This window comes from Drosophila persimilis, unplaced genomic scaffold (genome assembly GCF_003286085.1).
Source record: "Drosophila persimilis strain 14011-0111.01,24,50 unplaced genomic scaffold, DperRS2 tig00000622-arrow-arrow-pilon, whole genome shotgun sequence".
NCBI lineage: Eukaryota > Metazoa > Arthropoda > Insecta > Diptera > Drosophilidae > Drosophila > Drosophila persimilis.
This window is the reverse complement of record NW_020825326.1, coordinates 680,644-696,985: the sequence shown is the minus strand read 5'-3', so window position 1 is coordinate 696,985 and position 16,342 is coordinate 680,644. Positions and strand designations below refer to the sequence as shown.

The 16,342-nt window shown below is 47.5% G+C and overlaps 1 protein-coding gene across 1 annotated transcript; it reads right to left on the bottom strand.

Moving 5' to 3' along the window:
• Positions 1–212: 212 nt before the first annotated feature.
• LOC6600233 lies at positions 213–8,311 on the bottom strand. The gene is made up of 10 exons (XM_026990819.1): positions 6,921–8,311; positions 4,063–6,102; positions 3,745–3,995; positions 3,336–3,685; positions 3,032–3,273; positions 2,776–2,966; positions 2,543–2,704; positions 1,924–2,461; positions 1,486–1,859; positions 213–1,422 (listed from the first exon to the last, which is right to left on the bottom strand). The coding sequence occupies exons 1-10, from the start codon at positions 8,106–8,108 to the stop codon at positions 1,248–1,250; spliced, it is 5,511 nt and encodes a 1,836-aa protein (XP_026846620.1). The 5' UTR covers positions 8,109–8,311; the 3' UTR covers positions 213–1,247.
• Between the last annotated feature and the right edge of the window lie 8,031 nt (positions 8,312–16,342).

Sequence of the window (16,342 nt, the reverse complement as noted above, 5' to 3'; positions counted from 1 at the left end):
ATCGGAATGGGGGCCTAGGAATGTTGGGTAGAAACCAGTTAACCCAGATCTCATCTGTTAATGTGAGTGCGAGTATGGTAAATACAGTTGCGTGTACAAAGTATGTATGTACATATGTATACACAACAATCATCAATAATTTACCTCTTTTTGTTTTTTGTTAACGACTATCAGTACTTTACCCTGCCCATATACATATAGACTGTATATAATATGGTATATGGTAGATAGATATTGTTTCATTTTTGATTCATTCAGTTTATCTGGTACACATATAATTCTACTTTTTTTGCAATGCAATATTCATATGTTCTCTATCAAAAAATGGTCTGCTCATGGTTTAACGCTTTAACTTTTTAAATTTGTTCAGATTATTATTGTTACATTCACGTGAATCTAGCGTGTGTAAAATGCGGTTCACAGCTGTACGTCTTGGGGCTTGTATTTATACTATGATTAGCTATGAAACGCACTGTAGCTGCTGCTTTTTGATGGCTTAAGGCCCAAGACCTTTCTTCCGCAACGTTTCCCAAACACAACTTAGTATTGTTTGGCTAACTCGCTAGCTCTCTCGCTCTCCCTCTTCCTTATGACTAGATGAGCTTCTCTTCACTCCAGTCCCTAAACTAAACAAGTACAGCCACGCACACACCGCAGATAGAAATATATATATACATGGAGCGTTTAGAATGGGGCCTGCAAATGTGACAGTTTGCCGCACTTATTGGTTTAAACATACAACATATAAAACATACAATAATAATATTCATGATACAAGTAATGAAAACACTTGCAAGAAACTCAAACAAACATAATAATTAACAATCATTGAACATGTAAAAAAAAAAAATGCGTAAATCATGAAACATTTAGCAGGCGAAGTTGCCTTACAAACGGATGTGTTCTGACTTCGATTCATGATGTGATTGGTAATGATATATACATATAGCATCTATATCAGCGGTCGGTATGGGCGCGGGAACGGCTCTATCCTGATACTGCTGCGCTGCCGCTACACATACAGTGTAAAACAGTGGTCGCGCCCCATACAATAACATGTTTCCCTTGTCTGTTGATTCGAGCAGAAAAATGTTATTGTATTGCTCCTGCCCACTACTAATCTATATTTATATATGTATATGGCAATCTCGTGTTGTGGCTGCTGCTGGTGGACCGTTTGTACTGCAATATGATGTCCGTCTGACTTTGTGGGTGCTTGTCGAGGAGAAGCTGGACTCATTTTTGGTTTAAACCGTATCCGGTTCGGCCGACTCCGCAGCAGCTGCTTCTGCAGTCGTCGCCTCTGTGGGCGATGCATTTATGCTAGGGGATTGGTTGGCATATTTGCACGAGTCCGCCAAGCACTTGCAGCCAAGTGCGGAGCGATGTTCTGTCCGCCAGAACTTTTCTCCGTAGTCGTAGCTGTGAAAAAAGCAGAACTTAGGGAGATGTAGAGAGAGGCAGGCACAATTACACGATACTCACCATATCTCTTCGCCGGCATCGATGTCGCGGCAGGCGAAAAAGGCGATCTTGGGAAAGCGGTAGTCCTGGTGCTCGTAAAAAACGCGCACGGCCAGCACATTGGGATCGCAAGAGTGGTTGAAGAAGCGAGTCACATTGCCGTAGTAGTTGGCATCGATACAGTGCCCGTGCTCTAGGTCGAAGTAGTAGCTGTCATCGGTGCGGCGATCTGCCTCCGGGGCGGTCAGAATCTCTCCCGTGTAGCATGCCACGAAAGTACCCTTGGGGACGTTGGCCAGGGCACGTACGCCCCAGCCTTTGGCTGGGTCCTCGCACTCCACGATCTGCAGCGGCGTTTTGGTGCCGTTCTGGACGACGCGATTCTTGCACGAGAGCTTGCAAAAAATTAACGAGAATGAATGAGGACAAGCCCAATAAGGGATCGGAGAAAGAGCTCACCTGGTTGCATCCGCAAACATCGTTGCACTCGAAGATCACCGCCGGATCCTCGTAGTTGAAGTCGGACGTAAGCCGGCTCTCGGCCGTGTACCAGTTCTGTGAGGAGGCTCCATTGCACTGGCACTGATCGCTGCTGCAGCTATCTAGGCAGGAGCAGATGCGCATCTGGGAGACGCGACGGTCAATTTGCACCGAGTTCTGCTGGATGATGCAGTTGGTAATGTAGCGGAAGTCTGGCCACATCAGCGTGTCCGCCTCATCCTCGTTTTCCGACATCGTCAGCTCGTTGCGCACCGCCTGAATGGGGCGCGCTTCTCGCCCGTTTGAAGCGTCAGCACACACGACAAGGGTGCGCAGACCCAAGGGCCGAAAGCTGCGCATCTGCATGTTGAAGCCGACGGTGCGGCCGCACTCTGATTCTTCGTTGGGTATACAGTCAAAGGGCAACTGCTCGGCCTTGTTCTTCACCATCAAATCCGCTCCATTGGCGATGAGAGCGATGCACATTCGGGTCACCGAATGACGGCAGGCGATGTGGCTATGGATTTGTTTTGATTGGTTATTCTCTTCCTGCTGCTGCTAATGAAGGGTGGACAGGTAAGGGGGGAAAGAGACTTACAGCGGTGTATCGCCCTCCACATTCTGAACATTACAGTCGGCCCCTGCCTGCAGCAGCACCGTGATCGTGTCTAAGCCATTGTTATGCAACGTGGACCAGTGCAGTACCGTGTTGTTGTCGTTGTCGCAGAGGTTGGGATCCGCCCCCTGGTTCAGCAGCAAGCTGTGGGGAATTTTTTGCAGTATTACGCGACTTCTTTCTATTTAAACTAGCCTCTGGACGGTCGCACTCACCTAACAATGTCCGTGTGTCCGAGCTCAGCGGCCCATACCATGGCCGTCCAGCCGCCCTCGTCCTGCGCATCGATGAAGCTCAGGAAGTTGGTAATGTTCCGCGAGGCCTTGTAGCTCTCCACGATCAGCTGCGTGGCCTCCACGCTACCCAACTTCGCGGCAATATGTAAACTCGTCTTGCCATCGGGACCCTGAGGGGAGGGACCCAAGAGATTCAATTTCGAGCTCCTTAATAAGGCAAAGAAAGAAGCATTACCTTGATGGCCACATCTGCACCGCATTGCAGGAACAGATTAAGCATGTCGCACTTATCGTTCATCACCGCGCACATCAGCGCCGTCCGCAACTCGCTGTCCACGATGTTGACAAAGTCCTGGGAGCTGGCCCCCTTGCAGAGCAGCAGGTAGGCCATCTGTAGGGTACCCGAGTGGGCCACCAGATGCAGGCAGGTACCATTCAAGTACTCCCGGATCGGTGTCAGCACATTGAAGTCCGCAGCTGTCCGAGGAGTAGCAGATGGAGTAGCATGGGAGATCTTCACTAGAGCACTAGAGACTCACCTAGAATCTCGGCAACCCGCTCCAGATCGTCGTTCTGCACCGCATAGTACATATCGCGGGAGGTGAACTCCGTGGTTACACGCCCGCTGGCCGACATCACGTGTCCCCGCAGCACCACATTCATCACCGAGTCGGGGATCAGCTGCTCGAAATTGATGGTGTTGATGGTTTGGATTCGGCACCCCACGGCAGCCCCCTTGACGCTGCGCGATGTTCCGTTCGCCTTCGTTCCGGAAGTGGAGGCTGATGCTGTGGAAGAGGTCCTTCCCTTTGGCTTGGCGCTGGCGTTGGCCTGGCCGGTTCCTGCAAACTGGGCCAGATGCGAAGAGGTGGTCAGCTTAGCCGGTTTGCTGCAAGAAGGAAGTAAGAAAGATGAACCCTGACTCTCCACTCTGACCAATCCACTCACATCTTGTATTTTTGGGTGGCCAAAAAGACGGGTAGGGTCTGACACTTCATGGTCACCGTGGAGGTGCGCTCGGGTGTGTCCAAGCCACAGTGCGGGCACTTAAGTACCAGCATGGGGCTGCTGAATTTACTGCCTGTTCCTGACCTTGATCCGCCCGGCTGCTGCTGGTCATCGTAGGGACTGTTGAGGATGAAGCGCTGGGCGCAGTCAGGATGAAAGAAATGCTGCTGCTTACACAGTACAAACTTTCCCTGAAATAAATTCATATGCGTTAATGGCGGATGTGTTTGCAATGCTTTGCATTGTTTTGCCTCTCACCTGCGTGCAAAAGATGCCGCAGCCAGCGCAGCAATTGTGGGCATGAAGGCGCTTCTTGTGCTCGTCACAGAGAATCATGTAGCCCACCCGCTGACTGGGACGGAGCAGGTTGTGCACCTCGGCAGGGAGCTCGTTGCAGCATCCAATCTTCTGCTCGTCAACGTTGTCGATGGCGCAGCAGTAGGTGGAGTCCGGTGCGTTGCGGGCGTAGTACTGAGAGCTCTTCTGGCACAGGCAGAGGCACTTGGCCAGTGCCAGCTTGGAGGTGGTGGGAATGGCATCGGCGTCGGCACTAGCATCGTCTAAAGATGCGGGGACATCCGCCAAAATGGACCTGTTCAGTGAGTGGAGCTGTTCAGTGTCCAGGGCTGCGGATCTTCCCACTGCCTGTGCCTGTCCTGTTCCAGCCCCTCCACGAACGGCCAAGCGTCGTGTCAGTTTCGCTGTGGTCTGGGGAGGATGCGATTTCAATGAAGGAGCCCTTGCCCCTGCCCCCGCTGCAGCTGCTGCTGAGGTTGTGGGCAGTTGCTCCTTGGCGGCGGCATTACGGAGACGCAAGGTGACACTAGGTTTGCCCACCTGTACGCGGGTGGTGGGCACAAACTCGTTGTCGGTGTTAGAGCTGTCGTTGTCGGAGGCCTCCTCGCTGTTGTTGCGCTTTAGGCCGAGGTGTTTTAGGTGCTTTTCCTTCTGCTTTGCCAGCTTGCGCTGCTGTTTCTTGTTTAGCTTGCGTTCCTCCGGAGAGCGGTTCGCGGTCAACCTGGCGGCCTTGATGTCGCAGAGGAACTGATCGACGTCCGGGCAGGGCTTCATGCGGCTTTTGGCCAGCAGGGCTGCTCCCGAGTTCTCAATGTCGCGCAGCGACTTTGAGAACAGGCGCTTTTTGATGGCACTCGTCCCGGCCGGATGCTGGCCCCCATCGACTCCGCTATTATCCGACTTGTCGCTCTTCTGACGCGACGTGGAGGAATTGGATCCACCGCCGCCTCCACTGCTTCCGCAAGGCAGCGGCGTTTCGAAGTGTGCGTCACCCTCAGCCGCTGTCTCCCAATGGGTCATGCGCTCGATGTGCTTCGTCTCGAACTCACAGCGCAGCTCGTCATTTTCCAGAATCTTCGGCGTGGGCTTGATCCGCCGCTTGGAGCGCTTTGGCAGCTGAACCTCAGCAGGAGCCATCCCCATGCCTCCCCCATGGGTTGAGGCCAGGGTGCGCTTGTTTCCATTTATCACGGGAAGCGACATGCTGGAGTTGCCGCTGCCCGATACGGATGACGAAGTGTGCGCCTCCGTCTTGGGCACTGGCGGTATCTTGGCCTTTCGTCCGCGCTTTTTGGGTGGCGTCTTCTCGTCCAGCACGGCAGCGGCGCCCGAAATTCCGACCAGCTCAGGCATTAGTAGGTCGGCCATCAAAGGCAGAGCCTCTGTCTTCACCTCTTCCCAGACGGGACCGTCCGCGGGATGCCGGTTACCCAGGCGAACGCTGCGTCGCATCCGCTTGAGATCAGCGTTTGGGGCAGCCGTTTCCAATGCCTCCTCATGCTCCGTCTTCACCACCACCAGCTCGCCCTGCGATTGATCCTGCTGCTCCTCTGGCAGCCTCCGCTTGCGGCCCGGCTTCCGCTCGATGACGGGCTCATCGATGAGTGGGGGCGTCTCGCTAGATGGGGCCGCATCCGACTCTGCATCGAGTTTGATCTTCTTTGCGCGACCTCGTCCCCGCTTGGGTGCTGGCGGGGATCTGGCAGTGGTCACGCCGCTGGAGGCATCCTCCGGTTGCGGCTTCTCTGACTCCTTCTTCGCATTGCCCACCTCACTGCTCTCCTCCAGAGTTGGGCTTTCCTGGACATCCTGCGCAGCTTCTGGCTCCGTCTCTGTATCAGTGGGTGGTGCAATCTCAGCAGCAGCCTGTGGCTCGTTAGCGCTTGCAGGACTGGGAGTGGGTGTGCTGCTCCTGTTGCTGGGGATGCAGATGGGGATGTGACTGTCTGAGGGTCGAGGAGTACGACGCGAGCGCCGCGTACAGCCAGGCGACGCTTCTTCCTGTAAAAGGGATGTAAGGACTGATTTAATCCTGGAGCCTCTAGCACTTAATTTATTCGAGCACGCACTTAATTGTCCTGAACGGAGTCTGGGATTCTAGTAGTTTAGGAGGTAATTGTAGCCCTTAGCTTTCATGGTTGCCCCGGTAACTGCTCCAGGCGAACAGAAAGATAGGGGCAAAGAGGAGTGGGCCAATACATACAGATGTATGTATGTATTGTACTTCCAATATGTACATTTACCGAATTGTAATAACATTGTAATACATTTTAGATTTTGGTTTATCTGGTATGCCAGAAAAATGTACGAATTAATAGAGGACATCGATATCCCCTAGGGAAATCTCAGACAGCAGTTTCTTAAGGTCGGTACATGCATATGAATATCTTAGCTGTTATTTGTGCGTCGTACTGTGGATCTTGTAATCAACATATGTATGTACACTTCACTTCACTATGCTGCGATCAAAGAGCTTTAAGCTCGCATGGGCGATTCGTGAAAGCTTTTATTTTTTCTTGCATCGGACATTTGTTGGAGCTCCTCAGATAACGCAGCAATCCATTCCGATACACAGACAGTACGCGCAAAGACACATGCACAGTTGCACCCCCTCCTCAGATTTGTGGAAACAGGGGAGCCCCTTCCCTTAGCACGGGGCCTGTCCACTTGCTCCTGCACCTGATGGCTACCCTCCACGATGGCCCATCGATGAAATAAAACGGAAAGTGAATCAAATAAATGGTGCGGAGCACACAGGCTGAGGCTCGGGTTTGAGGCACACACGGACACACACACATTTATACATGACACATACGTACATTTTTATCAGCACTCGCTGCGGCTGCTGGTATTTCTACTGTTGCTTCTGCCTGGTCGCTGCTTCTGTTGCTGCCAGCAGTAGCAGCATTCATCAAATTCGATTCTGTTGCGTCAGCGCAGCAGTCAACGTCAACGCTAAGGCTGGCAGAATTGACAACAAGTGGAGTCGGAGATGATGCTGTGGCTGCGGCTGTAAGTGCTGTTTCTTCCAGCTCCTTCTGCTTTGGTGCCGCTCCTGCCCTCCGCTCTGGCAGAGGTTGATCATTCTCCCTCACGGTCTCAGTCTTGATACCATCCGCAGCCATGTTCCCTGGCTCCCTTTCCACTTTTACCGTAAATGGGCTGATGTCGGCTACCCCGCTGCTTGTTGCCGCTTCTGTTGTGGCTGCGGCGTTGTCATCGCTGCCATTGGCGGGCGGCTCCTGCTCTGCAGTTGCCGCCTCCTCCCCGCCTGCTTCATTACCAATGCATTTCACTTCGGCATTGCGCTCGTCGTCGTCACCCTCGGCTGCCGAAGCAGCTTCGGCGGGAGCTTCGGCGGGAGCTTCGGCGGGAGCTTCGGCGGGAGCTGCGGCGGGTCTCTTCTCTTCTTCCTGTTTGTCTGCTGCTTCTGTCTCTGCTTCTATCTCGGCCGTCCCTACTTCTGCTGTCTCTGATACTTTTATTTCTTCTTCTTTAGCTGGCGCATCCTCCTCTACTGACGCTTCATTTGCATTCGGCAGGCCTTCAGGTGTTGCCGCTGTTGCAGCTTTCGCCTCTACCTCAACCGCCGTAGCAGCTTCTTCTTCCTCTAGCTTCACGGCCGCGGCGTCCACCACATCCGCAAGCAGTTCCTTGACGTTGTCCTCAATGTCCTCTGTCGGAACCAGTTCCGCTGCCGACGTGGCCGTCGCTTTGCTCGGCTTCTTGTCCTCCTCCGCACCTTTCTTCTGCTTGGCCAGCAGCTCCTCCTGAGGGCCACTTTTGTGCGTGGCTTGCTCCTCCGACCCCACTTCGTCGCAGGCCCGGCTCTGCTTCTTATCCTTGTCCTTGCAGGCAAACTGATTGTTGGCCAGATTGCGCCACTTGAGCGTCTTGTCTTCGGCCAGATCCAGGTTGAGCAGCGTGCCCCCCTCCGCGGTAGTGGTGGCGCAGTCGCTGTTGAACGTGCTGGACATGCTATTAAGCAACTCCACAACGTCCGTCATCTTCAAGGGGCGTTTTGTGGAGCAGACTGCTCTTCTGTCCCTTTCTTTAAATGCGGAACACGTTCCTCTTTCTATGCTCCCTATTGAAGATTTTTTCTTGACTTGTACGTTTCTTCTTCTTCTTTGAGTAATTTGTCGTGGATTCTTTTTCTCCACTTTTAAATTCAGTGGTGCCACCGCTGCTGCGGCTACTTCTGCTGCTGCTGTTGCAAAATATGGAATCGGAATCAATATTAATTTTCACCACGCAGCCTTCGGCAGCAGCAACGCCACGGAGAGCGCTCCTTTGCAGAGCCTCCCCTCCCCCCAAACGCACTGGCTACGCAGCGAAGAGAAGCCATCATCACCATAGTATTAACATTGCATCGACATCAACATCAATATGGTACTCGAGGGTACTAGTGTGGGCTGGCTTCTTTAGCGATAAGATTGCTGCTGCCTCTGCTTTTGCACCGAGGTGAACCGAACCCGAACCGAGCTGAGCAGCGCGACGCGACGCGAGCAGAGCTGTCGAATTTATCTATTTTGCCATCGCCTCAAGAGCTTACCAAGATTTTTTATTTTATTTTGTTGTATTTCTATCGCTTTGACGCGAGCCGAAAAAATGACTGCAAGTGGCACTGAAAATGAAATAATAGTCCTATGAAGCCACTCATTTTCACTCAGCCCTCCTGCTCTTTATCCACCGTCACAATGGAGAGAAAAACCAACAACAAATCAACAACGCCAACCGAGGCAGAGACCGCGACCGAGGCGAGGCGAGCGCAGACGTTGGCGCTGACAGCGTTTTGGTGGACAAATGCCACAGTTAGCTTGTAAAGCGTGAGGGGAGCTACTCCGCGAGGGGCATGGAGAGGGGTGGTGTAGGGGGCAAACATGCGACGTGTTTTAATCGTTCACTACATAAATTTAGGTTCAGCCCTCGAAATATATTTATTGAAGATTTTTTTTTTGTTTTTCAACATTTTAGGAGAAAGACTGTTTTGTAGAAATCGCTATGCTGATTAGCTCACGTTGATATTTTTTCTCTTCTCTTGTGTGCTGCTGGTTAGACTACTGCTTCTGCTTCGACTGCTGCTCTGTTGGAGCGCAGGTACAACTTGAATTTGACTTTGGTCTATAATTTTCAGCTGAAATTTTTCAATGCTCCAAGACAACATGCTCTACCAACCAGCGGTCTTGCTTCCTCTCTTCAGTGGATGCAGATTTTTGCTGGTTGGTTTTTACTACCACACATCGACAGCGACATCGATGGCGACAATCAATTCGCGAAACTCACACTATTAACCCATCAATGGTCACTTTTCCCCGTTTCGCTTTCAACTATTTTGATCATTTGTCTGCCACATTGAAGCACAATTAAAATAATTATTTAAAAATTATAACGAAAAGCACTCACACTCAAACACACACACACACACGCACACACGAACGAACACACTGCCACCGACAGAGGTCCGTGCGTCTCCTGTGGATTTACACAGACTACACACGATATCTGGACTTATCGATCAAATATACTGTCTGACCCTCAGAAATATACCGAAATACAGTCTTATTTTCAAAATATACCAAAAATATACTGACGATTTTTGAAATCCAGTAAAATATTAATGCTAGATAGATCTCTCAGCCCTGCCCACATAATTTTATCCGATCAATGAATCAATTTTCAACTTGACTGGCTTGTTTTAAATACTTGACTTGTTTTCCTGCTACGGCGAATGCTTTGATTGTTTGTGCCTCAATTTTGGTGCCTCAACAACCAATAGCGTCACGTATATCGATAAGAAATCGATATTAGCCCACTTAACCCCCCTCTATTTAAACAGTTTAACGACTTGACGTAAATGGCGGCAAATATTACTGATTGTAAATTATTCTTGTAGATTCATGCCATCATCCTCTGAAAAAACCACGATATCTTTCACCTGAACTGCTCTAAATATATTACATTTCCATTATATTCGGTGGGATATTAAAATACCCCCTTGGTCTACAATGGGTTAACAGTTCTCCATCAAGGATTGGAAGCGATATTACTCGATTTTTATATTCGATTTGATATTACTAGCTAGCTAAGAATTCCATACCTGAACTAACCTGAAACTCAGTAGTTTTATCCGATTGATGAATCAATTTTCTTGTTTTTAGTACTCCCTTTTATTGAATTTTTCCAAAAATAAGATTTAGACAAATAAAGCACATAAACGTAAGTGGTACCGAATGAAACGTGGAATGTTACGTCATTGTTGCTGGTCACCAGGTATACGTTACGAGTAGGAACATCTTTATATTCAGCCAGGCTCCGATTTTCACATTCACAAAAGTTTTCCGATTTACTTTTGAATACACATAAATTGGGGCTCTCGTTTTATTGGTTTTTTTTTTTTTAATTTTATTAGAAATCAGCTGTACTTAAACTATGATCTAATATTAGTGATATTTACACTGGCTTACTACATATTTTAAGAGTTTAATGGTTAGGTTTATATATACATTTTAATGATGTGTTATTTAGCCAATTTTTATACCCGATACTCAAAATGAGTATTGGGGTATATTAGATTTGTGGTAAAAGTGGATGTGTGTAACGTCCAGAAGGAATCGTTTCCGACCCTATAAAGTATATATATTCTTGATCAGCATCAATAGCCGAGTCGATTGAGCCCTGTCTGTCTGTCTGTCTGTCCGTCCGTCCGTCTGTCCGTCTGTCCGTCCCCTTCAGCGCCTAGTGCTCAAAGACTATAAGAGCTAGAGCAACGATGTTTTGGATCCAGACTTCTGTGATATGTCACTGCTACAAAAATATTTCAAAACTTTGCCCCGACCACTTCCGCCCCCACAAAGGACGAAAATCTGTGGCATCCACATTTTTAAAGATACGATAAAACCAAAAACGCAGAATCGTAGAGAATGACCATATCTTTTAGACTGCAGAATCTGAATTGGATCGTATTATTATTATAGCCAGCATCAAGAAAACAATTTCATTTTTTCTTGCCCTGTCTCTCTCTAACAAACGTAGCATAGGCGGCTTTGCTTAGAGTAAAACATTAGCGCCTAGATCTCAGAGACTATAAAAGCTAGAGCAACCAAATTTGGTATCCACACTCCTAATATATCAGACCGAGACGAGTTTGTTTCAAAATTTCGCCACACCCCCTTCCGCCCCCGCAAAGGATGCAAATCTGGGGATATTCACAAATCTCAGAGAGTATTAAGGCTAGAGTAACCAAATTTAGTGTCCGTACTCCTGTTAGATCTCACTATAAAACGTATATCTCAAAATTTCTCCCCACCCCCTTCCGCCCCCACAAAAGACGAAAATCTGTTGCATCCACAATATTGCACATTCGAGAAAACTAAAAACGCAGAATCATAGATAATGATCATATCTATCAGATTGCTGAATCTGGATCAGATCAGATCATTTTTATAGCCAAAATTAACAAATCAATTTGCAGTGGCTACGCAGCGCCCGATGTCACGCTCAGACTGATTTTCTGTCTCTCTCGCACGCACTCTTTGTCGTTTCGTTTAATATTAGCGGCGTCTGCCGGAGGAGAGGAGTCATTCATACTGACTTAGTATCGGGTATAACCGTAGAGTTGCGGTGTCCACAGCAACTCACAACGTTCCCCCTCGTTTATGTTCGATGGGTGGAGACGTTTGAGTCTGCGTGGGATTTGAGGGTACAGTAATCCTCTAGCTGCTTCATTTGGATGGTTGATGAGCCTATCGTTGTATCGACTGCTGTGATGGTTAATTTGATCTCCAACTTTTGGGATGAGGAGATCTCTTTCCAGCATTGTGTTCCGAACAAAACCACGGGGCACCTGTCATCGCACTTAGAGCCTTCGCTTGCATGACTTTGATTTTATTCAGATGCGTCTTCGCTGCACATCCCCAGACTTGAATGGCGTATGTCCATATAGGAATTATCGTTGCCTTGTAAAATAAGACTTTACTGCGTAGGGGAAGCTTACTTTTTGAGTTCATGAGCCAGTGCATCTTTTGAAGTTTGTTTTGACATTTGATGACTGTCGCTCTGATGTGTGGTCCCCAAGTCAGGCTTTTATTGAAGTGGACACCGAGGTTGCAGTGACTGCTCTTGCGCGGAATAATATTTCCGTTGAAGGTTAGGTCTGGTTGGTGCTTGCTTCTTAAAGTAAAATTTACGTTAACTGACTTTGTTTCGTTAATTGTGATGTTCCATTTTTTTGCCCATTATTCTACGGATTCGAGGTAAATTTGAAGTTGTTCTTTAGCAGGTGGATGATGAGAGAATAGCAGTATCATCAGCGTAAGTGACGACCAGGAAGTTTCTTGGGTTGACGTGTGGTAACGGCATGTCGCATGTAAATAATGTGTACGGGATAGGCCCAAGAACGCTGCCTTGTGGAACTCCAGCTTTGATCATTTTTATGTCTGAAATAGCGTCCTTGATTGTGACAATAAACGTTCTTTCTCTCAAAAATTACTTTATGACTGAATACTGTGGGGCGGCTAGTAGAATCTTTAGTTCATATAAAAGTCCCGTGTGCCAGACTTTGTGAAAAGCTTGTTTTACGTCGAGAAACACCCCTGAACAATATTGCTTAGTTTCATAAGCGTTGAGTATGTGTTGGGCCACTCTGTGAACTTGTTCTGGGTTCCCGTGTTGTCTTCTGAAGCCGAATTGGTGTTGTGGAATAGCTTCCTTGACGCAGCTTTCTGACACCATTCTACTCAAGAATATTCTTTCGAATATCTTTGAGAAAACTGCCAGTGGGCTTATTGGTCTGTATGACTCTAGTGCTGACGTTGGTTTACCTGGCTTTAGTATCATCTCAATCAGTGCACACTTCCATTGGGTGGGGAAGTGGCCGATGCAAAGGATGGCGTTGTAAGGTCCAACTAGATACATAATTCCCTCGCCTGGAATCAGTTTTGCGATGCGGGTATCTATTAAGTCGTGCCCAGGAGCTTTATTGTTAGCACCATGTTAGCGGCTTTAATTTGGCTATCTTAATTGAGGTTGATTGGGAAGTGCTTGAGGCTGCTGCGGATGAGAATAGCAGATCCTCCTCTGAAACTATCGGAGGGATGATTTGCAGTGAGAAGCATTATGTCGATTTGATTCGTTGTAATGAAGTTTTTGAGTTCTAGGCTTTTGTTGGCTATGCCCGACGCATTCCAAATACCTATACGGTAAGGCATTTTGAGAGGCTAGTGGCTGAGAGAATGTTGAGGATCTGCTCTTGCATTTTCATGAGGCTGTTTTGCATTAGCATGAATTGGTCTAGCTTATCTGCAAGATTCATTAGCTTGTTCTCGAGAGGCGTGTTGTGAGGTGATTCTGGTTGGGTACGAGTACGGGATGGGTTCCGGTTTCGTGGCTCTCTTGCTATACTCCTTGATCGGTGCTAGGCTCCTCTAGCGACTTCAGCATAAGATACATGTTTTTCCTGATTTTTTGGCTGGGAAATGGGCATATCGTTGCGTGGCATTTCCCTCTGTCTGCTGCTTCTCGAGAGCGAGCGAGAGTTTGTCTGGGTGCGCCCGGAAGTATTCTTTCCCCTAGGATACGCCTGATGAGTGTTTTCCCAATTTGACTGTGGTGGTTGTGGGTACAATTTCAATAGAAGCTGTTGGTAGACCCTACAGCCTCTATAATTGGCAGTGTGGGAGCCAAGACAGTTGGCACACTTGGGCTCGACGTCTTGTGGCTTTGAGCATTCTATGGTAGTATGCGGACCCCCGCATTTAACACAAACAAATTTTTTGTTGCAATATCTTTTAGTGTGTTCGTATTCTTGACAACAGTGACACTGTGATATCTCCTGTTTACGTTGTGGCTGCTCAACAGTTATCTTTTGTCTGCAGAGGTCTGATAATTTGAAGATCTCTTTATTATTTTCATTTGGCTCTAGGTCCACGAAAAATAAGCTGAGCTGCTGTTAAGAGGATTGTGGATAAATTGGGCTAGATGCCCTTTGGCCATGAGATCTTGCTTAATATAATCAGTTGGGGTGGAGTAGTGAAGATTTTTGATTACTGCTCTACATGACCGTTCTTCTTTCAACTGGTAGCTATAACAGAGAACGCTTTTAGCCATCAACGCGGAGGCAATTTTGCATAGGAATCTAATTTGTCCTCCAGTGCTTGTTTTTATACGGTAATTTTCGGGGCTTGCCAACGTATCCCCGGGTATGATGAATGGAGGAGGTAGAGGGTTGCGTTTGGTTATAGGGGATTCGTTACACTCCTTGTGAGGGCTGAGGTCCATATCCTCGGTACCGTCGGCAGTTGGGTCGTCAATATCCGCGAGTGGCGCATTGTAATTTGCAGAAGAAAGGTTTACACTACTTGGGAGACTGCGTTCCCTCGAGAGGGGGGGTTTTCTTTTTGGAGAGGAGGAGGAGCTTCTCTGTCCTGCCAAGAAACATGAGAGTCGTCAGTTGGCTAAGAGGCATGGTTATGGGCAATGTTATTTGGACCATCCATATGATGTTGGTCGTTTACTTGCTTTCGCGAAGAATTTAGTATCGTTAGTTCTGAAGTGAGCTGGGCTTTAAGAGCTGAGGCAGTAGCAGAACTCATTGGATCAGCAGTGGACGATTTGTTAATGCTACGAGAGTCTTTAGCAAGGGACTTAGATGACCGTAGCTCCATTTTTGAGTCAGGTAGATTTGGGTGTTTAACACAGACGAAGTTGAGGTCTAGTCTGTAGGCGCTGACACTGACACGCTGTGCACTGACCGTAGGTCGCGCCCGCTTTGGGCACCACGAGCGGCGGGGGCCACACGAGTACCGCGCGCTAAGGAGCCCGAGCGGCACTTAGTCCCACTGGTACCGCGCACTTAAATTCGCGAGCGGCACTTAGTTTCTCGAGTACCGCGCGCTACCACTACCACTACTACTACCACTGTAGTGGGCTTGTCCTTTTTATTGCTTTTGCACAGTCTTTCACAGCGATGATGGGACGCGTCCGTATTCAAGGAGAGCATGATCGAGACTTGATTAGTGATGTAAAAAAACATCGATGCATCGATCATCGATGTTTTTCTGCCGATGTTAACTGATATTTTCCGATGTTTTTGCTGATACCGATGTTGAGTGATGCATCGATGTTTTGCAAAACATCGGTAGCTTAATTTCATATCATTGCGTATTTGTCTTTTGAAAGCAGCAACACAGCAATGCCATAAGTAAGTAAACATATTTGACTTAAAATCAAATCAAAAATAGAATAAAATAAAATAGGGAAGGTGTTTGGTGTTTGGGAAGGTATGAAGAGTACTGTTCAGTCACAAACATATACCTTATTAAGATTACAGAATATACAGTACAATCTCACACACAAAAACTTATAGATACAATTGTCCATGTCACGTCATGTGAATGAATATGACGACACGAAAATTACATTAGCAACTAAGAATAGACAATTTCACTTGTAAACTCGAACCCACCAAAAAGGATGAAGCAATAAACTATTTACTTTGTTGCTGCCAAATACCTAAGTAAATGCACTGAAATGTAACCCCCGCACAGAGTGCACCCACTGGAGCCTGGCGTTCCTTCCCATACAATAAGAGAAAGGGAAGTTTTGAAACATCGGTCATACATCGATGCATCGAAGAATAATCCGATGTATCAATCCAACATCGATGTTTGATTTTGACAACATCGATGGACATCGACATCGATGTTTTCATTCAAATTTACATCACTAGACTTGATTATTCGTTTTCAAAACGAAAACACTTTTCGTTGACGAAATGAAAAGTGAGCGGCTTTTTATACAACGAAACGAACCTTAATTGCAAAAGGAAAAAATAGATAACTTATTGATGCGTTAACATAAACTTGACACCTATATCAGGGTAATTTAACTTTTTCTTTCTTTATAAATAATTTTATTTTAACCCAACCTCAAATTTGGCTCGGAAAAAATTGGCCAGTGCAACAACAATTTTCGTTTTGGCGCAAACAGCAAAAATATGTGAAAACTGCCTGCCTGATTATATTTTATTTAATTAACATTAAAAATCTGTTTTCCAAGCTTATTTGAAACATTAGCAATGACTTCTTACATTGACATGTCTTAGACCTATTTATGCTCTTTATTAGTTTCCTGTATATACATACATATTTCGCTCCAGATACCTATTATTGGTCCCTCTAAGAAGACCATAAACTGCAAAGTTTGGTTGAAATAGCTTGCAAAAAGACACTGACTAGTTTCT

Bases quoted from the DNA above. Each gene is read 5' to 3' on its own strand.
- LOC6600233 (XM_026990819.1), bottom strand. From the start codon at position 8,108: ATGACGGACGTTGTGGAGTTGCTTAATAGCATGTCCAGCACGTTCAAC. The intron at 2,462-2,542 runs GTAAGTCTCTTT...ACAAATCCATAG, and splicing joins GTGGAGGGCGATACACCGCT to CCACATCGCCTGCCGTCATT. The intron at 1,860-1,923 runs GTGAGCTCTTTC...ATTTTTTGCAAG, and splicing joins ATGTTTGCGGATGCAACCAG to CTCTCGTGCAAGAATCGCGT.